The sequence below is a fragment of the Seriola dumerili genome, unplaced genomic scaffold, assembly GCF_002260705.1.
Source record: "Seriola dumerili isolate Sdu_G_001 unplaced genomic scaffold, Sdu_1.0 BDQW01000230.1, whole genome shotgun sequence".
Taxonomy (NCBI): Eukaryota; Metazoa; Chordata; class Actinopteri; order Carangiformes; family Carangidae; genus Seriola; species Seriola dumerili.
The window spans coordinates 2,229,147-2,256,542 of record NW_019174485.1 but is presented as its reverse complement, the minus strand read 5'-3'; the positions used below and the strand labels follow the sequence as shown (position 1 = coordinate 2,256,542).

General features: G+C 41.3%; 4 protein-coding genes across 7 annotated transcripts; 1 reads left to right on the top strand and 3 right to left on the bottom strand.

Moving 5' to 3' along the window:
• Window positions 1–222: 222 nt before the first annotated feature.
• On the top strand, window positions 223–4,839 carry LOC111229215 (cartilage acidic protein 1-like). Its single transcript, XM_022755442.1, has 14 exons — window positions 223–337; window positions 995–1,203; window positions 1,314–1,510; window positions 1,642–1,778; window positions 1,906–2,062; window positions 2,139–2,273; window positions 2,785–2,921; window positions 3,025–3,161; window positions 3,288–3,370; window positions 3,583–3,683; window positions 3,786–3,954; window positions 4,102–4,241; window positions 4,469–4,507; window positions 4,599–4,839. The coding sequence occupies exons 2-13, from the start codon at window positions 1,004–1,006 to the stop codon at window positions 4,469–4,471; spliced, it is 1,596 nt and encodes a 531-aa protein (XP_022611163.1). The 5' UTR covers window positions 223–337; window positions 995–1,003; the 3' UTR covers window positions 4,472–4,507; window positions 4,599–4,839.
• Window positions 4,840–6,342: 1,503 nt separating this feature from the next.
• LOC111229217 (golgin subfamily A member 7B-like) lies at window positions 6,343–9,812 on the bottom strand. The gene is made up of 5 exons (XM_022755444.1): window positions 9,734–9,812; window positions 8,479–8,604; window positions 7,907–8,059; window positions 7,709–7,810; window positions 6,343–7,612 (listed from the first exon to the last, which is right to left on the bottom strand). The coding sequence occupies exons 1-5, from the start codon at window positions 9,779–9,781 to the stop codon at window positions 7,529–7,531; spliced, it is 513 nt and encodes a 170-aa protein (XP_022611165.1). The 5' UTR covers window positions 9,782–9,812; the 3' UTR covers window positions 6,343–7,528.
• A 1,114-nt stretch (window positions 9,813–10,926) lies between these two features.
• Window positions 10,927–20,157, bottom strand: zfyve27 (zinc finger FYVE-type containing 27). 4 transcript variants are annotated; one of them, XM_022755734.1, is made up of 14 exons: window positions 19,863–20,157; window positions 18,073–18,301; window positions 17,870–17,940; window positions 17,577–17,763; window positions 16,671–16,766; window positions 16,281–16,393; window positions 16,066–16,184; window positions 15,484–15,555; window positions 14,659–14,679; window positions 14,401–14,421; window positions 13,091–13,232; window positions 12,866–12,912; window positions 12,661–12,742; window positions 10,927–12,496 (listed from the first exon to the last, which is right to left on the bottom strand). In XM_022755734.1, exons 2-14 carry the CDS (start codon window positions 18,297–18,299, stop codon window positions 12,426–12,428), a joined length of 1,269 nt encoding a protein of 422 aa, XP_022611455.1. In that variant the 5' UTR covers window positions 18,300–18,301; window positions 19,863–20,157; the 3' UTR covers window positions 10,927–12,425. The 4 variants fall into 4 exon arrangements, with proteins under 4 accessions (XP_022611455.1, XP_022611458.1, XP_022611457.1 ...); XM_022755737.1 differs by lacking the exon at window positions 14,401–14,421; XM_022755736.1 differs by lacking the exon at window positions 14,659–14,679.
• Window positions 20,158–22,357: 2,200 nt separating this feature from the next.
• LOC111229258 (zinc finger protein 454-like) lies at window positions 22,358–27,070 on the bottom strand. The gene is made up of 3 exons (XM_022755510.1): window positions 26,412–27,070; window positions 25,598–25,927; window positions 22,358–24,815 (listed from the first exon to the last, which is right to left on the bottom strand). Exons 1-3 carry the CDS (start codon window positions 26,983–26,985, stop codon window positions 24,229–24,231), a joined length of 1,491 nt encoding a protein of 496 aa, XP_022611231.1. The 5' UTR covers window positions 26,986–27,070; the 3' UTR covers window positions 22,358–24,228.
• Between the last annotated feature and the right edge of the window lie 326 nt (window positions 27,071–27,396).

Sequence of the window (27,396 nt, the reverse complement as noted above, 5' to 3'; positions counted from 1 at the left end):
TTTACCTCGCCACTAATTATCACTGTGTTATTTCTGTGCTATTGCTGTAATGTGTTATAATAGCAGCGACTACAAACACAGCAAACATCCGCTTCTCACGTACAGGCTCACGGAAGCACAGCTCAGCCATTGGCCTTCGCTCTAAATATTTAGATGGCTCTTTGCTGATTGGTCAATCTTGTGCACGTTACACAAGCTATTTCGTAAATGTTAACAGCAGAAGTTGTATAAGGTGGAGGATCTTTGACAAATAATTTCATATCAGCGCTGACTTCATTCACATCACTGCAGCAAAATCAGATCATTTCCATCTTTATACACGGACAGAGCTTGTCAGGTAAGACGGTATTTAAATACTGAAGAAATGAAATTCCTGTTTGCGAGTCTGCCCAGGACCAGACAGAGATGAGGAATACGCTTCATGCATTGATTAGTTAATAGAGATCTCATTGCAATGTGCATGATTTTTAATAGTAATGAAAATGTCTTTAGTAATGGTGCGTTATTTTTTATAATCATCAATTTTGTTAATCAATTCAAATGTAGGACTGATTTTGCTGAACTTGAAACTAAATTGGTGTTCAATGGTAGATCTGGAGAGAAAACCTACTTAAAATGATCATTTACTGTGGCTTTCCACTGACTGTAACTGCTTCTGTGTATTTCATTTTTGCACACTTTAAACATCCTCTTGGTTCCTTTCACGTAACTGAGGCCCTTTGTAACCCCCCCCCCCGCCATATGTTTTCTGCTGTTTACCTGTAATTCTCATTTTCTATTGTTCTATTTAAATAGAAAAGATAAAATTCATGAAGCACTTCAGCTAAAGAAAGGTTAAAGATGTGTAAAATATATGTGTAATATTGGCAGTCTTGTGTGAATATAAATTACCTAATGTGGAGCCTGAACTTTGATATTAAATTTGTTCATACAAAAGACTTGTGCATCTTAAATTGAAACCCATTACCCACAGCCCTGCTCTGTGTCCCATTAGTTTTCAGTGATGTGGGGCTCACGTCTGCTGCTCCTCCTGTTGGTCGGACTCTGGCATCAGCCTCACGCCCAGACCTCTCAGCCCATGTTCCAGGTTGTCACACAGACTATGCTTCCTCCTGACAATCTGCACAATCCCACACAGCTCAACTATGGGATGGCTGTAACAGACGTGGATGGTGACGGCGATCTAGAAGTGGTGGTGGCAGGGTGAGGGGCTGATGGCGTGATATTATACAGCTATAAGTTTGTTACCTTCTGTAGAAATTCTTATGCAAGTATGTGTGTGCAAAACAAATCTATACGATGTTCTCCCTCAGGTACAATGGGCCCAACTTGGTGCTGAAGTACGATCGCACTCAAAATAGGCTGGTAAACATTGCTATTGATGACAGTAACTCTCCATACTACGCCCTGAGGGACAGAGCGGGTAACGCTATTGGAGTTACAGCATGTGATGTGGATGGAGACGGACGTGAGGAGATCTACTTCCTCAACACAAACAATGCCTACTCTGGTAAATAGTGCACTGTCAAGATCAATCCTCACTTCCTCACTTATACAAATTATATGGCTCCAGCAAGTAATTTCAGGTATATGAATGATTTTTCCACATGATAACTAGCTTCTCTTTTTTTTTTTATGAAGGACGAGCAACGTATTCAGACAAGCTCTTCAAGTTTCGTAATGGCCGCTTCGAGGATCTTCTGAGTGACGAGCTCAATGTGCGTCGTGGCGTTGCTAATCGCATGGCAGGACGTTCTGTGGCATGTATTGACAGAAAGGTCAGTAGACCCACTTAACCTATTCATGAAGTCACATGATTTCATTCTTCATATTTTACCCCCTGTGATTCTTCATTTCCCTGCTGTTTACTTCCTCTCACTTCTCATGGCTGTTGTTGCCCCACAGGGAACAGGCCGTTACTCAGTCTACGTGGCCAACTACGCCAGCGGCAACACCGGCCCTCACGCTCTCTTAGAGATGGACGAAGCTGCCAGTGATGTCAGCAGGGGCATCATCGCCCTGTCTGACGTGGCAGCTGCGGCTGGGGTCAACAAGCTCACGGGTCAGGAGGAGTTAGGCTGGAGAAATTCAGCGTGTGATGGTTTGAGGTTGGCTTTTACAACGTGCTTGTTGTGCAGGTGGTCGCGGTGTGGTGGTTGGACCGATCCTGAACAAGGCCAGGTCTGACATTTTCTGTGACAACGAGAACGGACCCAACTTCTTGTTTAAGAATAATGGAGATGGGACTTTTGTTGATATGGCCAGACAGGCAGGTGAGTATGGCACAGGAAGGGAAGAACATGAAAGCACATATGTTAGGAGTAGAAATACTTGTTATTAACTCCAGAATCTGTGAGTTTTTTTTAAAGTAATCTGATGTTTTGCAACTTTTACATTATATTTTTTTCTTGAAAGGAATAGTTCTACATTTTAGAAAATAGGATTATTGGCTTTAAATTTAATGGCCACATAAGAGGGTGGTATCAGTCTTTTCATCTAACTCTCAGCAACAAATTAAAACACGCAAAATGCTGTACTATTCCTTTTGCGTAAATGAGAAGAGCATGTTATTGAAATATTGTGGTTATTTCACTGGAAATGTAAACTGATAAAGGGGAATCAGTGTGCATTGTTATCTGCCACAGTGTCTTCTTTAATACCACCACTAGATGTCACCAAAGACATAAAATCTCATTTAAAAAAGAATTCATATACAAATACAGTGTATTGTTTTTTCCAGCACTGGCAGCACTACAGCTTTTAACACTGTGTCCATATCCACAGGTGTGGAGGACCGATCCCAGCACGGCAGAGGAGTGGCACTAGCTGACTTTAATGGCGATGGGAAGACAGACATCGTCTATGGCAACTGGAACGGCCCACACAGACTTTACCTGCAGGGCAGCGACTCTAAATTTCAGGTAAAGGAGAACAAGACAGTGGAAAAAAGAATATCATATAAAAGTCTGTAAAATGCTAATGCTTTATCAGCTGATTTAAAAAGTTATGTGTTCTCTTGTGCAGGACATAGCTACTAGAGGATTTGCCACCCCTTCCCCTGTTCGCACAGTCATTGCTGCTGACTTTGATAATGACAAGGAACTGGAGGTGTTTTTCAACAATATTGCCTACAGAGGCAACGCCCCTAACAAGCTGTTCAAGTAAGATTTTAATTATTATGTGGAGCCAAGTTTAATGAGGGTTGAGAAGTGCTTGGCAGTAACACACATCCTGGATTAATGTTTAAATTACTAGCTATTTGTATAATCTTATGTGTTTGTTTGCAGGGTGTCAAATAGAGCTGGGGCGGACCCATTGATCCACGAGCTTAATGTGGGAGATGCTGCAGAGCCACAGGGGAGAGGAACAGGTCAGCCAGCTCTAAACTCAGAGCACAGGACACTGGACAACACATTTTTATCAAATTTATTCTACAACTGCTTCGACCTGAAGGGAACATGTGATTTCTCTGCTTCCTCTCTCCTTGGATGAGATTTGCAGAGACACAGCTGTCGGAGAAACGCCACAGTGAAGCGCTTATGTAGGTCAGAGCAGTGAAAGCTCTCTGTCTGTTTTGGACAGGTGGCACTGTGACAGACGTGGATGGGGACGGACAGCTGGACCTGCTGCTGGCACATGGAGAGAGCGCCCAGCAACCAATCTCTGTCTTCAAAGTCACACAGGTGTGTGTGTGTATGTGCGTGTATCTGTGCGTGCGTGCGTGCGTGCGTGCAAGTGTGTGTGGGCTCTGGCTCCACAACCTAACTTGTCATCCTTGTTGTCAGGGCTCGTCCAATAAGTGGCTGCGGGTCATCCCTCGCACCCAGTTTGGCTCTTTTGCCCGGGGCGCCAAGGTAACAGCCTTCACCAATCAGGGTGTAGGTTACACACGCATCATTGACGGAGGCTCTGGGTACCTGTGTGAGATGGAGCCTGTCGCCCACTTTGGTTTAGGTAACTACCTCTACATGTTATACTTTAAAGACAACGAGAGGATGGGACACACATCTCAAGTTTTTTTTATTGCACATAATAAACCCAATATCAAAAGGTGTAAATTCATGTGATGCTCAGTTTTTTGTTTTTACCCGTGACTCGCAGGAAGTGATGAGGTGAAGTTACTGGAGGTCTCCTGGCCGGACGGCAGGTCTATCACTCGAACCATTCAGCATGGTGAAATGAACTCAGTGGTGGAAGTGGCCTATCCCAGTGAAGGGGAAATGTCTGCCAGTGACATGCAGGTATGCAGTACAGCTTCACAGTGTGAACTATGAACACAGTTAAACTCCCAGGCAGCCTTATTAATCATCCTCTTGTCATTTCCTCTCACTTTCAATTTCAGTTCAATTAGATGCAATATTACAACAAAATATTAATTAGCAGAAGACAGCACTGTACTAAAGACTGCTGATTTTTTACTCCTTTGTTCGTCTTTAATTTTTGATTTTTTTTTCCCTCTGATTTTCAGTGAGGTAAAGGCTTTATTGTCAGAATGGCCGCTGTGCAGGTAACCAAATTATCAAATGAGTTGTTGGTAAATGAAATCATATATTCATTTGTTTTGTTTTTAATTTTCTTCGATGTTTATGTTTTTACAGGTCCTCGAGGATAATCACATGAAATGCAATAGAAATGTTGCAGAGATCATGTTTGAAATTTTTATTTTTTTTGCCCGTGCATTAAGACAGGGGCCCTGTTGTTCTCTTTACTATGTGCATAGTTTTAATATTTTTGTGTTTCTTATTTTTCTCTTATTCATTTTTTATTGCTACTGCTATTTTATGGTTTTTTATTTTTATGAGCCATGGAAAGCTCTCTAAATAAACTGCTACAAATCAATATTCTGGGTGAGTCAGATTATCATTTCAGGTGTAAAAAAAAAAAAAAAGTAATATCCACCATCAGTGCTTTGAGACACTCCTCCTTTAGTCTTGCATACAACCTCGACAGTATTTACTTTTTCTGACAAACGACAAAGCAATTGCTGACTGCTTGTTCTGAGACGTGCTCGGTTTGCCAGCTGAAACAGAGCAAGACCTGAATTCTGAATAGAAAGGAAAGATAATGACTTACTTCATTCTTCTGTGCAAACATACATCTCTTTCTCTCATCTCACACTCCATGTGACTGCCATGTCCTTCAATGTCAACCATTTCTACTGTGTTGTCTTAACCTCATGTCTGCCCTTCCTTCTTTTCCTCCACCTTTTTTCTTGTTCTCCCCTATTCTGTCCCTTCACCCATGCAGCCTTGCCCACCATTGTGCAATGGCGTCCACTCCACGTCTGTCTCCACGTTTGAAGCCTCCTGTTTAAGGACAGTTTTACTACAGTGTGTCTTGGTGCTGTCCTCACTGGCAGATCTCAGGGGTCGGTAGTCTACAGGGTAACAATGACGCAGTAAGAAAGCCTTTATCCATCACTGCTTGTCTGGATCAAACATCTGCTAAAAGCTTTACTTCCTGTGACACGCATTAACAGTCCATCTGCATACACTATTCGATCATATCCTAGTATCTGGACGTCCTGCAGTCTGGACAAGTCCTGTTTGTTCTGGTGGACTGGGTGCATGCTGTAGTCCCTGCATGTAAGTGAAGGCTGGAAAACTGGGATCAGTATCATGTCCTTTAGCCAGCTGAAAGTGCTGAAGTGTCGTATAACCAGTCGAGCATGCATACAAACATGAGGGAATTTGCCTGACCAAAGCTTGTCATAACATCAAATTAGTAACATTTTCTGTTTGTAGTGCATGCAGTGTGTTTGAGTTGTCGTTATCATTACGTTCTATTGGTCGTTTTTGTTGCTAATAACATAAGCGATTGGTTCTGTTGTTAAAGTGTCTCAGTAAGACATGAGAGCGAGACGGTGAGCCAGCATGCACAACATCACGACACTGAAACTGAAGTCAAATGGAACCTACCATCAACCGTCATTAATTTTATTTACACGTGTCAGAATGTCAAATATCCTCGGACCCATTTGCCAGTAAATAACTTGCTTTAAGTTCACGTGGTGATTGGAAAATGTGTCCATAGCCAATGGCCTAATAAAAGAGAAAGGGAAAGACCATTGTCACAGCAGACATTTTAACAGTCATAACATTACTGGCTTCAAAGCTGCACTAACTGATTCATTTGGAGTTGTGTTTCTGTCCATCTGATGAATGTAAGTCCATTATTGTTCATTATAAGTTCATTATTGATAAAAGCACGTTGTTTAGCCCAACTTTAATACTGAAGCCCTGCTACTGGCACACTAACCCTTTTCCTGCTGTGACAGATTGTCTGCCATTGGTCTATTTTGTATATTTACAGTGTAATAAAGAAAGATCAGCTCTGTGCAGCTGTGATGAAACAGTATTTATTTGACACCAGTCATATATACCTCATTGCCATGTGTATCAAACAACAAGCAGTACGAAAGTTTGTTCTTGCACACAATGTCACCAAAATAAAAGACACATTCACATTTTTGAGCCAGTTTTTGGCAGTTATTGTTCTTTGGAAGTTTGTTCAGGAATCAAGGAAGGGTTGGTGTATTTTAAAACACTACAGGTAAGATTCAGGAAGACTTTTTGACCCATCCTCAGTCTACTTACTGTTGCATTCAATGCACAGTATGTCTTTGCATAATCAAAATTTAGGAAAAGTTGGTCTCTCTACTTGAAACCAAGAGGTTAGTACTTAGGTTTGTGCACGTGTCCGTGTTTGTGTGTCTAATTAGCTTCATGTGAGAGATATGGAAGATCTGCTACATTATAGACATGGACGGGCTGAATGACATTCATCTGCTACCAGACAGCATGATTTACAGCAGAGGTGATGGAGGAAGAGCTTCTTCGTACAGTTAATCTGCGCTCTGGGAAGGTGAAACTTTGTGGTGCCCTGCTCAAACACTTGTACATACTTTTTACATTTGCTAAAATCTGGAAACTCAGTTGAGCCACAGATAACATCTTTACAAGCTGTTGTCCGGTGTGCAGGGTTAATGGTGATGTGTCCAGTTTCCTAGTTGGTCCGGTGGGGTCAGGGTGCAGCTGGGGCTGATCCGGACTACATGGTGCAGCTGTGGTGGCTGAGGTATGAGGTTTGGTGAGGCTTGTGGTCTTCACTCCTGTCACAACACCTCCTCCATTTTTTTCTCACTTCCTTCCATCCTTTTTTGTCACCCACCAGACAACACAGGAAGGAAGGTAATGATGCGATCACACAAAGTATTACCAGCTAGATTTTTTTTTTCTTTTCATTTAGACATTGCTTCCAAACATGACTGTGTCAGTGTGCATGCACATTGCTTTGCAGGAAACTACTAAAGTGCGTGTTTGAAGCGTTCACTGTGAAAAAAGCTTTAACAATTTAAGCATGTGATGACAAAAAAAAAAAAAAAAAAAACAAAGCTAGAAAATCCTTTGTGTGAGCATAGGTGAGGGATGTGTGTGCTAAGTATTGGAACAGGAGTGGTATCATTGTCCTAACTTCTCCTCCGGGGCTGTGAGTGATCAGGGGGACATGGTGATCAGGAAGTACCCAGTCATCGAGCAGTGCTGCCGGACACAGAGCTGCTCCCTGAGCTGGAGCCACTGGAGCCCCGGTCTTCATAGATGGAAATCTCTATCTGGTGAAAGTAGTTAGGGACCAATACTTCACTACGGAGTATGGTTCATTAAACAGAAAACAAAGGTCATACACCTCAAACACTGAGCAAGGATACGACCCGCATTCCCCTCTCTATGGGGTCTGTGATGAGCAGACCCCTGGGAGCATAGATCTTCTCATTCTGCTCCTGAATGTACTTGGCTATCTTCTTCAACACCTGACACACAGAACAAGAAAAATGAAACACATGTTGATGTTCATCACTTCCCCTGATAACATTAAAATGCATCAACTTTGAGCTCGCCAGTCTGACCTTCTCGTAACGTGTCTCCATGCAGAGGAAGATGAGATATGCTGTAGCGCAGGCCAGACAGCCCTCCAGGTAGGACTGTCCTCCAATCTTTTCTGCCTCTGCATAGTAGTTATTCAGAGTCTTCACAGTGTCTTCAAACAGTGTCCGCTCAATCTGGAGACGAATGCAGGACAGAGTCATGAGTAAAGGAATTCTGTACAGTGATAAAATGGGTAAAGCATGGAAAAAAGAAGGGGTAATTCACCCCATCATCATTTTGTCTGTATTTTTTTTTTATTTCTTTATTTTAAATGACATTGCAACCATAGCTGTGAATTGAGGCGGCCAATAACAATCTGGCAATTATTCCCTCAATGGTTTAATTATTTGTTTGGTCTATTAAATACCCAGAAATAGTAAAACATGCCCACTGAAAGTTCTCTCTCTCTAACCAACATATTCATATAACATATTTTGAAAAATAAACGTAGATGATTAATCATTTATCTAGATCTATCTATTATTTATTTGCAGTTACAGATTAATTTTGTTAATCAGCTAAACGCCTGAGTCACAGGCTTCTGTCTCCTCACCCTGCTCTCCAGCTCAGAGGGGAACTTGGTCTGAAACTTGCAGGTGGTTCCCTCACTGTAGTCTCTCTGGATGAAGACTTTGTTGGCCAGAGATGCACTGTGCCTCAACTCCTGCAGGTTGTGGAACTGAGGAGGTCAGATCACACACACACACGCACACGCACAAACACACGCACACACACGCACAAGCAAAATACAGGACGGTAAGGGTTAATACAGTATCTCTTTAATGAGTCCCCAGAGATAGACAGAGCTACACCCCTCTGTGCACCTCTTCACTGGCAATGTGTACAAACAGAGGCTGATTTGGAAGTGTAGCATGATAGAGGAGATGTAGACAAGATGTGATCAATCACTCTGTGGCTCAGTGTCTGCACTCATTTCTGCCTTGTTGTCTGTTGGAGCGCAGCCCAGCATTGGACATACTATCTTCTACACACACACACTTTCATTCTCTCCCTCTTTTTCTCTCTAGTCTAACAGGGAAGCATAGCTTGCAGGAGACGGAACATTTCACTACAGCTCACAACAGATCGATCAGGTGGAACAAGATGAGGCAGACTGATAAAAAGACATCCACATTTTTTTTCTCTTTCACAACTCTCGTAATTTCAGCATTTACAACAGCACGGAGGCGAAAGAGGCTAGAGGAGCGGTGAGTGAGGTCGGGGCGGCGTGGCTTCTGTCCATGGTGCTGAACGCTGTTCCTCCTTGTGTGTGTGTGTGTCTATGTGTTTGTGTGTGTGTGTGTGTGTGTGTGTGTGTGTGTGTGTGTGTGTGTGTGTGTGTGGTCACTGGTCAACACAGTGGCCTGTCACCGGATTAACGGGGCGTCTGAACAGACAAAAACAGATCTGCTTTCACCAAAACAGCTTAACATCGCGAGGAGAGGACCACACGGTGATCCGCTGTTTCTGCCACATTTCTGTTTCCATGAAGCGCAGTTGACTTTCAAATTTCCCGATAATGTTTTTTTTTTTTCTTTAAAATGCCAGAACGCTTACAAAAAAAGAGAAACAGAAAAGCGACTAACCCTCGGACGAAACTGGCATAATAATGTAGGACACGGTCGTCAATCCTGATTCAAGTGAGCCGCAACTGATTCACAGTTTAACCGTGCGCAGCCTGAATGCCCTCTCTGGCCATGTTAACTGCACCCGCGCCCGTTTTATTCAAATGAATACACAATACAGTTGTTTGTGGTGGTGGTCGAGACCTGAGCAGGATATTAAACCGATAATATCGCCAGTCTTACCTCTGTCGCCATGTTGCCATCCGTGGCCGTAGGGACGAGTCCCTGCATGCGCTGAAATTGCTTTACTGGGACACAGGGACGGATTGGAGGAGCGGAGGGGGAAGGGCGGGGAGGGGGGAGGAGGAGAAGGGAGGGGCGGGGCTAACACAAGTACAGGTTTAGGTCATCACATTAATTCTGCTTTTCTCCGGTCTCACATGAGTTTGGACTATATTAATATTTTTTAACTCGTAATAAAAGGTCTTATGAATAACATTAACAATGGCTCTGTTGTATTCAAGTGTCCCTATAAAGCATGACAATGTGACAGCGAGCCAACATGCCCAAAATCCTGGAGCATGAAACCAAAGCAGCTAAATATAATTCAGCTATCGTTAATTTGATCATTTTGCTCATGCTTTTCCTACTGTCACATTAAAACATGTTTTCTGTGAAAAGACCTGCTGTGTGGGAGCAAAGAAAGGCCTTAAACTGACCTATTATCACCAAACCTGTTAGCAAACAGTTTACTGTTTACACATGCACAAGTTACAGGACAACAGTAACAATCATTTGGAGTCATACTTCTGGCCACCTGGTGAAAGTAAGTACAATATTCATTGACCTTTTAGGTCCGTTTTTTTTGTCTTCACCAACTCCATATCTGGCCCTTTAGCTGCTAAATGCCCTTCTCACCAGCTAGTTGCTAATTGTGTCTGCTGTTTGGTGCTGAGCAGGGTACATTTGGTTTATCAGAGCTGTTTCTTGGCAGAAAAAGCTGCTGCATCTGGAAGCAATGCTGATTAGAGCTACGAGACAAAACCAAAAAATGAGCTGGAAGATTAACACACCACAGAGCTGAGGGGAACCACAGATATACTGTAGTGGCTACAAGCAACACCTTTCACATTACACATACTCATTCGATCCACTGTAAATATAAAAATATTCATAAGAGCAGCTTTAAGGATTTTAGTCTTATAGGAAAATCAATACCTATTGTGTGAAATTTAATCACTATCCAAAACTTAATGTTGATACTAAATAGCTTATAGTAATAAAATATGTTAATATGTTCCAGAGGATAATTTGAATCAGAAGTTGTGCAATTTAAAAAGGTAAAGGTATTTAGTGGCCTATAATTTCAATTGATTATGGTTTTTAAATGCTTCCATCCTTCAGAGGCAAAGGCTCAAGAAGAACATACTTAACAGTTGTCACTTTAAATTAATTAAATCATCAGAGTTTATTTCAATGATGGCATGTTTCAACCATAAAATAAGGGGCAATATATACAAACTTCATCATTAGGTCAAATAATCATTTGCAGCTTCTGGATTTTAAATTAAATATATTAGATATAGTAGAACAATTAACACTAACAGTTATTATACGATTACAATAAAAGCAAAGCAAACAATTACAATCATCCGTGTCCAATTCATGATTAAAACAACTTTGCCATCAAGAGCCACCTTTTGGGCTATAATGCCTCCACATTAATTCTTTTAAGTCCTGCTTGCAAGGGTGTGAGACTCTGATGACAGTTTCAGGTGGTTTCTCAGTCTGTTCAAATGAATTTAATCCAGTTGGGTTGACTTTGATCCGATTAACGGAAAAGCTTGGGCTGCAGGGAAATCTAGTCTTTTAGGCTGTTGAAGTACTCCAAAAAAAGCCGGTTTGACATGTCCACACAGGAAAAAAAAACTTCAACCAGAATGAAGCACCAGTTTGATCCCTCAAAGCAGAACAGGCTGGTTTGTCAAACTTCACAGCCCTCCAGTACACCATCACCAGCAGTTTGGCAGAAATGTGATGGGATTCATCGCAGGCCATGCATTTTCAGTTTTATCCCATAGAATTATCATCAGTTTGCTTCTGGATTTTAGGTCTGGTAAATAACATGAATACCCACATGGGTAGTATACAGTAATGCAGGTTGCAGTGGAGGCAGATGTAATCAATGAAACATGAAGTACACCAAAATCACTGGCCTTGAAAAGTTGGACAAACTGAGAACTGATCACATGACATTGTTGACCACCTACAGGTCAAAGTGTATTGGAGGACAATGAACAAATCTGTGTGAAAAAAATTTAGATGGTAAGCCTCCACACGCTGCAGCAATCAAGTCTAAACGCAGAGCCTCTTTTGTCATACAGCCATTCACATTCTGTTTTGCATGAACACTGCCTTAGTCTTGATCGTACAGAAAAGTCCTCTCAGCATTACAGCACAGTTAAACTGCTACACAGGGCTGAAGGTATCAACATTCAGGTGGAGGCAAAGCATGTAAAAGCAAAACCACTGACATCCAATAGGATTATTTGCATCACCCGTCAGCACCAGCATCCTGACCTCCACTGTGTATGCTTTTTACTTCCCTCTGCTCAGCAAGGGAAAAAAACAAGATCTTTTGATTTTGGAGCCATTATAATCTGTATTAAGTCTCATTGATTCATAATGTCCAGTTCTTCACTGAGAGTTCAAACAGGAAATATGTAACATATCACAGTAGCTAAGGAGGGATGCAGCAGGAAAAGGCATGGCAGGGTCTTGGAGTTCAACACAGGAGGTATCTTGACAGATATTAAGTGCCTTAACATGAAAACCAAGGCATGTGTGAGGGTTTCAGTAACTTGGTGAAGGGCTTGGGGGCAAACAGTGAGTGACCTCCCACTGGCCACCGGGAGACAAAACCGACATGCCATCTTCACTGTAACTTGATGAGAAGAGAATTACAGGCAGCACAAACAAACACGGTCTCTCTCTGGGCCTCTGGAGCTGAAGAAGAAACAATAATAAAAGAATTAGATCATCAGTCAGAGAATAGATGAGTGAGAGGAACAGAGGTGTAATAATGTGACATGATGCAGCTATCAAACACATTTTGATCAATCTGTAGAATAATAAAATGTTAGAATGATCCAATATTTTTCCCTCCTTACCTGTTGCCCCCATGCAAGATCTCAGCACCTTAAAGGAACAGCATCGAGAACAGAAGCTGTTGCCACAGTTACTGCAGTTCCTCTGCAATAAGAAGAGACATTGTGTTGAAGCTCACGCCAACAGAAAAGTAAGACAAAATTAAATGTGATGATGACGTGATGCCTAAATATATCTCAGACTCTTGTCACAAGTTTTCAGTCTCACCCTTTTCTTCAGCACTGAGAAGACAGCATTGCAGCTAGAACAGTTGCCTTTGGAGACAGAGAAAGACATAATGATAAGTACTGTAATGAAAACGAAGCATCATGAAATATGAAATAAAATTTATCTGTTCGGAGCTAAGATATGAGACTAAGAGAAAGATTCCTCTTTCATCCCTCAAGTGTAATAGGAGGAATGAAATCAGTGGATGAGTCAGAGCAGACTGACCTGTGCTGGTGGTGGGGTAGCGTTTGCGCAGTTTCTCCGTCAGTTTGGACACCTTGCTGCGTATTGGTTCGTTGCGGCTCAAGAGACCATTTTCAGAGATGGTATCATACTCCGGGGCTCCAAGAGGCCCATCGTCATCCTCCTGAGGGGGAGGGAGGAGGAGGAGGAGGGAGGAGGGGGATGAACAAAAAAAAAGGTAGTTACGTGCTGTATAACCTACAGTAATAGGAGTTGATGTGGAGGGGTGTGGAAACCTCACCGGGAAACGGAGCCAAACTCAGCAGTGTGGCTAAACAACAGTTTGACTAATAGATGTTTGGCAAATAAATCAAGCAGGTTGATGCCAAGTAGTAGGATTACCAGGGAGACAGAGACAGGTGGAAAATACATGCATTTACAGGAAAAATGCAAGCATGCTTATACAGCTGTGCTTGACCTATTTGCCAAACATAAGAACATCAAACCCCACACACAATCGATGTGAATCATTTTATCCTTCTAATACCAAGCCTATGAAGAAATAAGTGTTGTTTTCACCTCTATGACCATCTAGATGTTCCCTAAATAAGAGTTGTTAAATAGTCTATCCCCCTACTTCCTGGAGACCAAGAGCTGGGTAATTAAGTTAGTACAACCTAATTCACTGAAATGCACAACTTTAACTTCATAGAGCGGTACAAGAGGACCAGAGAGTAAGAGGACAAAGAAAAGTATTGCTCATGCTAAAAAAAATCCATCCACCTTCAACAATCAGGACTTTTTGGGAACAGGATGACCTGTTTCAGTGTGCTGTGTGTTGAAAAGCAGATACTCAAAAAGGAGAAGGCAACAACTACGATCAGAAACTCTAAAATATATATGCTATTATGCACCAACTCTCTGAAGTAGCACATGTGATCACACAAACAATATGCCTCTATGCAAAACCTCAATGAGGTTATAGTATGCTTTTAATCAACACACACACACACACACACACACACACACACACACACACACAGACACACACACACACACACACACACACACACACACACACACACACACACACACTTCAAACCACTACTTAGTCAATATGATTTGAGGAGTGAAAAGTTGATTTCACTAATGCAAGATGTCTCATGAACAATGCCAGTCATGCAGACTAGAAATGAATGACCATGAATGAGGGGATTATTAAAGACGACAATTATGGGCCTGTTAATTACAGTGTTATGTATCACTATCACATAACTGTCACTATCACGCCGAGGGAACAAACATATGAAGGCACAGAAGGATGGATGGGAGGCACTGGGAAATCCACTTACCACTAAGACCAAAGGGGTCTCCTTATCAGGATGCAGAACAACACATGAGAACAATGTTACTGACAGACACTTATATTCAGTGCGACAAGAAAGGAACAAACCCAAACCCGTGCTTCAAAGAGCAAAGCAAGATCTAAACCACAAGGATCTGACAAGCTTAACGACACATGAAGTTGTTGTTCATGTGTCAAGTTGTTCTATAGTTTACTGGGTGGCAGTGGCACTAGCTTCTTCTAAACACAAGGGGGCAACACTCACCTGCAGCGAAACTGAATGTTCCTGATTTAAGAGGACAGCAGAGAAAAAACAGGAAGTATGAAAAATGTTTTTTTCCACACAGTGATGGCAATCTCCAACAATGTTTCAAATTTGTAAATAGGAGGTAGAAAAAGACTGTTTACAAAAGTCACCAGCCACTTTTGTTTTACTTATAACCAAAGATGGTTGGACAATTAGTGGCAACTAGTTCAAATATGCTTATTCACTTTCTTGCTGAGAGTTAGATGAGAAGAGCGATACCACTCCCATATCTGAAATCTAAATACAAAGCTGGAGCCAGGGGACCTTTACCTTAGCTTAGCACAAAGACTGGAAACGGGGAAAAAGTAAGCATGGCCAACAGTAACAAAATCCACCAACCAGCACCTTTAAAACTCACTAATTAAAACCTAATATCTTGTTTTGTTTAATGAAAGTCCCATATGTAATCCACAAATTGTTGTTTTTACACAGATTAAACAAACATGATACAACATGGTAATTAGAGCCAGGATAGCTGTTTCCAGTCTTTATGCTAAGCTAAGCTAGCCAGCTGCTGGCTCCTGCTACATACAGTATTTACTGTATAGACATGTGAGCGGTGTCCTCCTCTCATTGAACTCTCTGCAACAAAGCTAATACACATATTGCCCAAGCTGTGATGCTTATTTTATTCCTGATGCGTCTTTTATCATCAATCTAGGAAGAAATATGAGATGTTCGCATCACATCTGATATCTTAAAAATTGGACAAAGGCAGCCAGATTTGGGGGAACATGAAAAGATGTCATTGAAATGTGGGCATATGGGTTTAGAAGCATTTACCTCAATGGCATCCTTAAATTCATCATCAGGTTCTGCTTCCTCAGCCTCCTCCACACTTCCAGGAGACAGGTCCTTTCATCAAACACACACAGGCACACAAACACGAACACACACTAGTCAATATATAAATACTATATTATAGGGTATAAAACAGACAGATCCCCCATTCGTGCTGGTCCAAGGATCAGCACCTTGGACAGTGGTCAGGTTATAACTGATCCAACCAAGCTTTAGAATAAAACTATAGAAAATTATATTTGTTTTTATCAGTGCAGCTTTCAGTTCACTGTTGCCTTGTTGTGACCCAGAGTCCTTTGGACAGATGAAGTCATATTTATCTGAGCTCACACTCCTGCCCTTGCCGGAGAATAGAATATCACCATAAAAAAGTGGTTCCATAGATGGATGGAGAAAATCCACACATGGATTTGTGTTACGTTACTGGATAAATACATTGAGAGCATGGGATAAACTGGATAAGAAGCTTACAGCCACTGTTGCTTTAAATGTAAATCACAAACACTGATTCTGTCAGTATTTAAAGCTACGCACTTTTCCCCACTTCCCACTTCTTTCTCTCACCTCCAGACTAGTTGGTGTGGGGGTCCGGTCCAGCAAGTTGCTTTGTTGCTGTTCCTCACTCAGCCCTTCTGTGGCCTTGGTGTGGCCCAAGTGGAAGAGCTTCCTAAGGTCGAACAAAACTGGAAGCACAGGGGAAACAACATTTCCCTTTAGCTTTACATTGTTAAATAACAGTTTGTGTTTATCCTTGCTTCTTTCAGACAGGATAAACTGACCTCTGCAGAAGTCTCTGTTCCACAGGAAGATGGCGCTGTTGAGCCCAGCGAGCACCCAGCCCACAGGAGCGACATAGAGCAGACACACCACTATTAACATCCCTCCATAGAACCTGGAGGGAAATGTTACAAATGTCAGGTATCATGCAAACCATGTGAGCGATTGATCAGCCACTCTAGTAGTTTACATTCCATTTACATTTTTTACCAGTATTAGTTAACACTAACTAATACCTGTGTGAATGTGGCAAATCATAACATCTGCACAACAAATAACCGATTTGTTGTGTTGTCCTCGAGCAGAACATTACTAATGATCAATGACTGATGATGACTCAACTTCAGGTGATACAGTTCTGTGTGACTGTGCGTGTGTGTGCAGATGCAGACCTTGTTGACTTGGTGTGATTATCCCAGTACAGGACCTTGTAAAAAGCTTCTGCTGACTGACAGGCAGAGGACAGCATGTCATCCAGGTGTTTCAACCTGGTGAAGACAGGAAACACCACCAAACACAAACATTACAATAACAAAGACAGACCTCAACCCATACATGAACAAATACCATGTGCAAATGTCACCAATGTAGTTTATAAACCTGACTAAATAACCTAACTAAATAATGTTTTCAACAACAGTTAGTCTACTTTTCTAATTAATGAATGATTTCCTTATTTCTAAACCATTTTGTTTTATAATGGTATAATAAGGTACCCTGTGGGGTTTGGGCCCACTATTGAAACCGTACAGCAATGTTTTGATGATAATGACCCCTTTACGAGTTTGTAACTCCAGCTGAAACACACAGGGGCACACATGCATGAGTGAGTCAGGGGTGGATGCAGAGCACAGCAATAGTTGATAACAATGTGCCATAAAAGGGAGCGATGCAGCAATAAAAAGTTAGAAAAAGAGAAAGCGCTTAAATTCATATAAACAATTTAGGTTTAAAATATTCTTTTAAAAAGGCTCTGCAAACATACAGTATGTTTTGGTAAGAAACAGTGAATGAAAAAAACTGTTTGTTTACAATTAAAATAGCACAGGGTACCAAGCTGTAACCAGTATGTGTATGTGTTGTATGTAATGTGATCATATTTTAGCTCCTCTTATTTGATCATTTGAATATTTTTTGGTGTTGGTGAGACAAAACAAGACACTTTAGGATGTCACTTTGTTCTTCAGATAATTGTGATCAGCATAAGTATTTTCTGACATTTTATAGACTTATTAATTAATCACACGAATCAATAATGAAAACACTAATTAGATGCAGCCCTGCAGCATCTGTCTTACAGGTCTTTTACTTCCAGCATGGCCTCCTGTTTGGTGAGATGCACTGTCTGCAGGTCTCTGCGGTGCACAGCATGATAGCGCCTCTTCTGGAGCTCAGCTTCTGAGGCTCTGCCCCCACACCTGTCCTGCAGGTAACCCAAGGCAGCAGGCGCAGACACTGCCACCACACCCACTGAGAACCAACCCACTGACACCAGAGAGGCAGACACAACAGTACATTAATAAATTATTCAGGTCTCTTTTAAAACATCACACAAAAGTTGGATCAATATTAATGCCTAATGTTATATTACCTTCATTAACAGTGCAGAGGAAGACATTAAGGAATATACAGACAACCAGTGAGCACAGGGGCATCTTCCATCTGAGAGATTGGAAAATGAAGCAGATGACACTGAATACTCCAATATAAATATGGCTTCTTGCCATTACTACACAAGGCCAAAAGCAATTATATCATATGATGCTCAAACAGACCACAGACACATATACTCACTCGAGCAGGAAGCGGCTCAGCTCCACTGAATCTGCAACTGGTTCTAGAAACAGAGCCATTCTCTTATAGGACACAACCATGTTGAGGAGGTCAAAGTTTGGTATACACCGTGGGCTCCCCAACTCAGAAGCATCTGGAGACCCGGGGGTCTCTTTGGACAGTGTGTGTACCAGCTCCCCTGTACCCTGTGACGGGTCCTGGGACGCTCCGGCACTGTGCATTGTCATTCCTATGCAGAGTGAAGAAAAGTGGTGAATTAACAGTAAAAGGCAAAACGTTTCCTGACTTGCTAATGTTGCAGCTCCCTAAAGAGATATTCTCTGAAGCACAGACCCTGTCAAACCAATTTCACATTTCTCTCCCAATGAGGCCTTAGTACAGTACGTTCTCTACAGAGATGGGCACAGTGGGGAGGCAGTAGCCTGGTTCCAGACCTCTGGATCACACTCAAATCTGCAACCAAAGTGAAACCTACGGAGACAGCATCTGAAAATCTTACTTTTGCTCACCTCCAGTGGATTAACGCCTCACCTAGTTGCAGTAATAGTTATGTGTACTTCACAGAGTCAGTACACTGCTACACCACTGTTAGATGGGGTTACATCACAGGCTGTGCTCTATTTGTGCCTGACGGTGCTTGTTATTTAGCTCCAAGGGCAGGGAAATGTATTTAAATGGAGAGAAAGCAGCGTATGAGGCCACAGGTATGATGGTGAAGCTCTATCAGCCGATAATCTAACAGCAGCGGGTGGTGGAAATGCTGCGGTTTAATCTTTAAACAGAGATTGTACGATACAATTTCGATTTCGATTCAGGGACTATAAGCTGAGTAAGATATGCGTTTACCAATCTGTGTGGTTTATGATATATGTGGTATCTTACTTATGTGCCACACAGAGATGAGAATTTACATGTGTATAAGCCTCATGGGCCGTTTTGAGTGCCAAACTGATATGAAGTGGAAACTACACGCCTCAGTGACACTGGGTGTGGTCAGAGATGCAACACACTTAAAACTTTCAACCAGATGCAGGACCAGGCTATAGAGCTTGTTTCACTGATGTTAAGTTAATTTTGAAGTTATTTTCAGGAATGGATAGTATCTAATAAATAATAACTCTTAATAGTTTCACCATGCAATTCTTTAGTATAAGCGTAATAATTACCTTTGCTGCCAAATGAAGCATAATGTTACAAAAGTAAATTATTCTTTCATAGATTTACTGTACTTTTTTTTTTTTTACAGTACTGGTGTGTGTGTGTGTGTGTGTGTGTGTGTGTGTTATGACACAATGAGGAGTGTAGTCTATTGCCCTGGAAGTGATTTGTGAGACGGTTTTCTATAGAATAAAGTGTACACATCCGTGAACGCACCACTGTATTACCTATGGTAAATTCATTTTGCAGTGTTGTGGTTAAGATGCTACTGACACTTTGGTGCTTCATGTAGTCTTTAAGAGAACTATTAGAGGTACTATTACATAAGTACTCCTTACCCATAGCTGTGTGCGTATTTTTTCTTTCATCCCTCGCCATTCTACTTTTCAGCAGCGTGTTAAACTATTAAATCTGTTAAACTATTTATCGTGACCGTGAACAGCCACGGTCAGGAGCACTTACAATAAGCGACATCTCAATATAACAGCGCCACTAACTGAAGTGATGTGGCCTGTGAGATGCTGTCAAACAGGAAAGTTTACTCGGCTTGATGACAAAAGGACACTATAGACCTACTACTGTAACTTCAGCCCAGCTAACATCAGCTGCCGGGTATGAAGGAGATAACTTACCCCGAGCTGAGAGTCCAACAACAGCCAGGCTATGAAGCAGCAGCAGTGGTGCTGAGAGGAGGTCAGGCGAAACTAGCGAGTCCCACCGACATCATCAGTCCAGAGGAAGGAAGAGTCTCCAAATTCAACCAACCCGGTCAACATGACAGCAGCCTGTTCTCCTGCATGAGCATTAACCTGTCAAAGCGAGTCGGTTCACAGTGTCGGTTCGTCTGCGGAGAAAGCCGTCAGGTATGTCAGTTATTTTTGTTTGGCTGCTAGCTTTGTTAGCTCCGTCCTGTTCCGATAACGTCCGCTTCCGCGTTTAATCCAGGCCGAGTAATTGATAGCAGAAAAGTGTGTCCGATACAGTCGATCACAGAATAGGGTGATTTTAGAGTTAAAGTGATGTGGACTTCCTAAAAATTTATGCTGAAAAGTAAAATATATCAAAATGGCTTAAAGACATAATTTAAGACGTGATAATAATGAATGAATAATAATTTTGTGTCTGATATACCCCCCACCCCTCTTCAAAAAGGCCAATAACAATGACAATGAAAGTTTAATGACATAAAAGCATTTCATTTAGGCTTCTCCTTCTCATTGAAAAAATGTGAATCTAAAAATATTTTTGAACTATTCCATTGTCACTGTATGTGCACTAGAGGCTTCAAATTGAACATCAAGTTGAACATTGGATCATGACTGGCTTTCAGACCACATAGTACATTCCTTAATCTGAGATTCAAAGCAGTAACAGAGAAACTTTTCACCTTGAGCAGATGAATGTGAAAACAGTATTCTAGTGACAAACTCTGCACATACATCATTTTGCACAATGAAGGTCAAGCACATTTTCGAGTTGAGAGGGACTTAAGTATAATGGCTTGTTGAAAGCAGAGGTTACAGAGGAACTCATCTGAATGAATTAATGTCTTTCTTCCCACATGGAAATAATACATTCATATTGATTTAGTCACTGGCAGTTTGATTTCAGAATGCAGTTTACAATACAGAGCTTTGTTTTCACATCAGAGCATGTACGCAGGGAGCAATGTAGAGAAAGAGAGACCAGAGATGAAAAGTAGTACAAAAATGAATAAAACAATAAATAAAGAAAAAGTATTGATGGAGGTGAAGCAGAGCAATCAGAAGCATCAGTAAGCATCAGTAAGCATCAGTAAACACACACACACACACACACACACACACACACACACACACTAGAAACATGTGTTATGTTTGGGGTTTTTTTTCTTTGTGCATAATCAGAATAAACATGTAAAATAATAATGTTGGTAAATTATGATAACAGACAGGTATGGGACGTGACTATCCACTGGGACACCTGAATGATTCAATTAAGCCTTTATGAAACTCTTTAGCAGCTGCAGCAAGTTCACAAGCACCTCATCATTTATACAACATCATACCACAGTAACAGGCTCTTTGAGCAGATACGAGAAGATGCAATGTGCCTTCTTCTACACACCAATGCAAACACGTAGGGTGCATGTGCTTGAAGGAGCATTTCAGTGAGGCAGGAAGTTAGAGGAACAAGTTAGTAAATCCATATTCTGTTATTGTCTGAATGTATTTAACTAAATATTATTTTTGCTTGTCACAGTAAATCAAACTGGTTATTGTGTGGATAGGAGAAAGTTCTCTGTACTGATTTCAGGAACTAGTGTTTGTGACTGACAGTAATCTCTTGTGAGCTACAACTACAACACTGGCTAGTTCAAGCACTCTGAATTTTCTGTGACATGATTTCTGGTTTAGTGTTGAACATGCAGTACCTTGTACAGATCAGTTACTATCACTTATTAGTAATAAGTGCAAATAAAACCCTACACCAGAACATTACCATAATGTAATATTAACCTTTCCTAACCTTAATTATTTCCATTACAATATTGTTGTTGGTGTTTATTATGACCTCTTACATGGGCTTATTTAGTTATGTCTATGATATGGTCTTTGTTGCCCTCTACTGGCAATCTGGATGTCCCCCAGCCATCTCCCCTCAACTGATTCATGAGATGTGCATTTCAAAAGGCAGATCATCACTTATTCACTGTGGGAATCTGCACTTGTCTATGTTTTTCAAAATCAACCTTAAAGAGTTCTCAAACACAGTTGCTGTCTGACACTGAACACTCACTAGGCATTGAACTGACTCCTTGAGGTGGACTGGGATTCTGCAGAGGCTACGGCTGATCTGATAGCATCTTCTGGTGTCAGTGACTTGAGTAAATTTACTTTACTTTCCCCTCGCCTAACTACATCAAACATTAATATTAGACTTCACCCTACAGGCTTCCACGGTCATTGAAAAAACTACATTGAAGGCGGTGGCGTTGGCTCATGGAACATCTAATGTGAAGTGCACATTCAAACACAGGATCCAGTAGCCGTTCTAATTATTTATTTCCATAGTTCAGGATCAGGTCTTTGGTTTATATGATGAATGGATGGATGGATAGATGGATGATTTTTCTACATGAGACCAAATGCATAAAGACAAAAATAAATACAATTATATCAACTTTAAATGTCAGCACAAAAAATGATAAACTAAAGTAAATTAAGCTGATGTTATACTTACATTATTCATGCATCCACTATCTCTTCACTTTTTGGCATCAAAACAAAGGAATCTAATTAAACTTAATACAAAAAAACATTCAAAACCAGGCAATAATAAAAGGCTAATCAAATAATTAGAATAACAAGGTTTGAAAAGTCCATATTACAAGTTCAACTCACTGGTTCCCAGTTGTCTTTGTTCTCCTGGTTTGGACGGAAAGGGCTTGCATACAGAGGGGTGTGGTTATTGAGATGATGGGTAATTTGCAGGCAGGTATTAGACTTGTGATTTAACAGCCGCCCCATCAAATGGTACTTTTACCTCTTTTATATTTTGACTGTCCATTTGCCATTTGTTCCATACCTGTAGGTTGGGGAGGTAGTTTATTATAAATGACAACCAAAACTGATCAACTAGTACCCGACTATGCTTACACCATTTTCATCCCAGTAAGTTGGTGTCTGCATAGACCGCCTGTGGAAGAGAAGCATCTCGCCGCCCCGTTAGGAGGAGGTTTGGGGTAACAGGAACAGGGGGTGCTATGTCAGAAGATACATATCCAATTGGCTTGGAATTTAAGATTCCCTCTACTTCCACTAGTACAGTATGTAACACTTCCTCAGAAAAGCTTTGGCTCCCCACTGTCAACCTGAGCGCAGCTTTAATAATTTAATTTACAGATTGGTGGGGTTACATAACCTCTGGGTGTGGTTATTGAGATAATAGGTAATTTGCAGGCAGGACTTATATATACATTGGTACAGTAAGCCAAAACATATGTCCTCTTAACTTTCAGAGCAATTTCCATACATTTATTACTGCGATTACACTATTATCCACACACTGCATCCAAAATAAGGTGCATATTTGGATAAATGAAGCACATAGATAAAAAATTGGAAAAAAACAAGATTACCGTTAATAAGAAACAACTGGCTTGGCCAGTGATTTTCTTTAATAACCAACATTAAAAAGCATTCAGAATAACACTGAAAGCTTCCACACACATTGCATTTCAATAAGTACTACTGAGCCATCATACACATGTACAGTATTGCAGCTGAATAGCTGACTTAGTGATCACATAGCTACAGTATCTATATTTCTGTCTTTCTACTTTGCCCTTTTCTACCAATGAGAAGACATTGATTTACAGAACACCATCACTAAAATAAAACTCAATTTATTTCATTGACATAATAGCTTATGATTTGACACATACCACCTCAGTATGATGTACCAGAAAAGTTCCAAATAACTTGCTGCGATGCTGCTTCCTGGGTGAGAAATTTTAAAAACAATACCTGCAATCTCAAAGGGAAGATCTGACAAAAAATGTGATAACAGCGCAGACAGGCAGGAGAGACGCTGTTATGAAACTGTCACCTATTAGTAGGTGTGATCCTTCTCTGAAATGTTGATAATGCATTACTGTGTTAATGAAACCTGGGGAATGTTGTTTGCACTTTTTTATACCGGATGTGTTGAACTATAATTCAAAAGACTATAAAAATGCTACTTATTTTTTCTGTTTATAGCTTATAAAGCACAATGCTCAAGGCCCTTACAGGCTATTAGGTGTACATAAGGGATACATCATGTCCATCCTGAGAATTTTAGACAGCTTCAGGACAGCAGCCGATAAAAACCTGCAAAAATGTTTAAACATTAAAAAGTTAAATTTTAAAAGTATTCTAAAGTATTAAAGTATTTTACAAGTATTTAATAAAATCAGCTGCTTATATCTCACATAAAAAACTGGTCCTGTAGACCTTAACGCTGTTGAGTTCCACTTTACTGTAGCTGCTCTTTGTGTGAACGCTGGTGGAATTTAAGCCCCCCGCAATTTCTGAACGACTTCCCACACTGTCCACAGATGTAAGGTTTCTCTCCGGTGTGGATACGGATGTGCCTGGTTAATGCACCAGAGTGACGGAAACATTTGGAGCACACCGAGCAGGTGTACGGTCTCTCTCCTGTGTGTATGCGAAGGTGGGTCTTGAGGTTCTCCATGCGGTTGAACTCTCGGTTGCACACCGTGCAACGGAAGGGGCTGCAGCCGGGTGGGTATAGCTGCAGTCTGGTCCTCTTTCCTCCCACTACAGGCTGCTGACAACGCTGCTGGAGCTTCTGCGGGCACTGGCTGTAGTGCCGTCGCAGTAAGCTGGGCTGGTGGAAGGTCTGACTGCAGGACTTGCAGGTGTAGACATTGGTGATTGTGTGGCCGAGGTTGCGGCTGCCCCGCATATGAACTCCAGAAATCTGTGGAGGGGCTTCTGGGATGGGAGCTGGTTCTGCCAGCTGGAAGATGGGGAACTCTGAAGACAGAGATGGAAGATCTGTGGGTGGTGGAAGGTCTGTAGTCATGTTTGGAGGATGAGCTGTGGAAAAATACCACATGTGGGGTGTTAAACTGTAAGAAAATTGAAAACTTTTTCACCTTAATGCCATTCAAAAATAAATTATGTAGCTGCAGAGTTTGGATTTTTATATTTAACTTCATTGGTTACATATCATCTTATCAATGGGTAGACTTAAAGTAGCCATAAGCATACACAGTTTGCATGTAGTAAATCTGTATTTAGCCATACTGGCCATCGTATTTATTCAAAGCAAGTTTTTCAAATGCTGAGGATGCATTGATGTTTAGCATCCATATTGGAAGTACAGATGCTAAACACTGGTACCATCCCCTGAATACGTCAAGATGACAGTTTGATCAGCACATATATACGATGCAGTGCAGCCGTTTACCAATAGGTTGTACAACTGATCACTACAAAGGTGGGAAGTCCTTAACCTGAAGTGAGTCAAATGGGCATTTGATTGAATTCACTATAGGCATCAAACCAATGGTCTACAACAGAGGCTCTCAGCAATATGAAAACCTAACCAAAATATAATTTCAAACAAAAATTTATTCCATTTAGTTTAGTGTTTAGTTTGATAAGCTGCAGTGGTGTTCACACTAACATAATTACATAATCACTTTTATTTTCATTGTCTAAATGCTGTTTCAAACAGACTTTATTTCAGTCCGACTTGGGGAAACACTCCTAGAATTCAAAGATACTGAATATCATTTATATATTAATCACATTTTGCTTTGTTGCTCCAGACACATTTTATGATCGTTTGAGTCATTCACTGCGTTCTTTCTTACCCTGAACCAGGCTGGTGCTGGACAGCTGGGTGTTTGAGTCTTGGCTCCGAGTATCCAGAACTTCTGTTTCCCACTCCTCCAACATTTTGGACTGGACCGCCGACATACAGTCCAGGCTATAATCCTCTACTTTGATCGAGTCTAAACACCAAGCTGAGGCATCTCTCTCCTCATCTTCTGGCATCTCCTGCTTCACTGTAACCTGCTCCAAAGTGGACTCAGTGTTGGGAAGTGGTGCTGACTGGTGGCCTTGAGCTGTTGAGTCCTGACATGGCTGGTTAATGTTTTCTAGCTTCACCACACATACACGGGAAATCTCTTTGGTGACTTCTGTGAGCAAAAAGATGCATGCATTGAGTGAGGTAACACTAAACATTTCACATAGTTCTGGAACAGAATAAAATGCATGCATAATTTAATTTGTCAAGTATTAATTTATGAATAACAAATACTTGAGTACATTTGAGGACAGTAATTTCGCTTTTCAAAACTGAGCCATACATTAAAATGAACCATTATATTCAGTGATGAGTGTGCATCAAGAGATGATTGCTCTTCAGCAATCGTGACTGTAAAACATGCAGAACTAACAAGTGTGTCACTATAAAGTTTAGCACTTATGTGTCTGTGAAATGTGTGGAAACAGTCAGTAAAATATATGAATATTCCAGCTGTTTTATGCAGTTTCTGTGCGGACCTACCCTTTGAGCCACACGTATTAAATTCCACCTTATATTAGCCTACAGCAGGAAAGCCACCAAACAAAAATAAAAAATAAAAAAAAAAAATAAAAAAAAATAAAAAACACTTATACCTTTGATGCATCCATTAATTCGTCCTTCCTCTGGATGTGAAGCAGCATCACTGATAGTCTGTGTCTTACCACCATCGCCTGATCTCTGCTCGTCATGTCTGCTCACGTGTTTATCTTGGGGGTGAGCAGGCTGCTGTGCACGGCTGTGGCTAGCAGGAGGTGCGTCACCTCTGAGCCTTCGGCAACTACGCATGTTGCCCACTTCGGGGTCGGGGCTTATTTGATTGCAAGTAGGATGAAGCAGCTGATCTGCATGCTTTGCGGTACTGAAGAGCTGCTTTGAAGGAGGAGGAGGGCTTCCCCCGCTTTCTTTCACCCGCACAGAGTCCAACATAGCTTCAGCTCTCTGCAGTCTCTCTTTCAGGGATTCGTTCTCTCGTCGCATCTCTTCGTAGATGTCTCCTGCTGTCTGACCCACCAGTTTTTTCACATCTCGTATTGCGATCTCCACAGCCACTTCAAATGCTCCATGTATCGCTGCAACAAGCTCCTCTTGCAGACACCGCGAAGCCTCATCCCCGGCTGGTTTAGTCACAGACGGGCGTTTCGTCGTCCCAGTCAGCCGCGGCTTCATGGTGTACTCATAGACACATTAGCTCTATGAAAGATTAAATAAGTAGTGTCGACATTAAAAACACGATTATTTCTCAGTCGTGAAAATCGTCTGACGAGGTGGCGTGTTTACAAGCAAAACGATGGGATGTACTTCCGCCGACAGCTTCTGCCATCTACTGATGTGAGGGCTAAACTGCACCGGTTAATAAAAATAAATAAATACAAATGTACAAAGAGAAATTGAAAAACTCGTTTATTATGTTAACAAAACGCCCGAAAAATCCCCAAAGCTTCAGTTGACACCAGACTTATGGCTTTAACATGTACAGACAATGTCTACAGGGCCTCATCCATCAGTCATCGGCTTTTATAATAGTCCAAGTTCGCAAGTACCCAACCAGAAGGCCCGAGGACAGACAGAGTCAACACC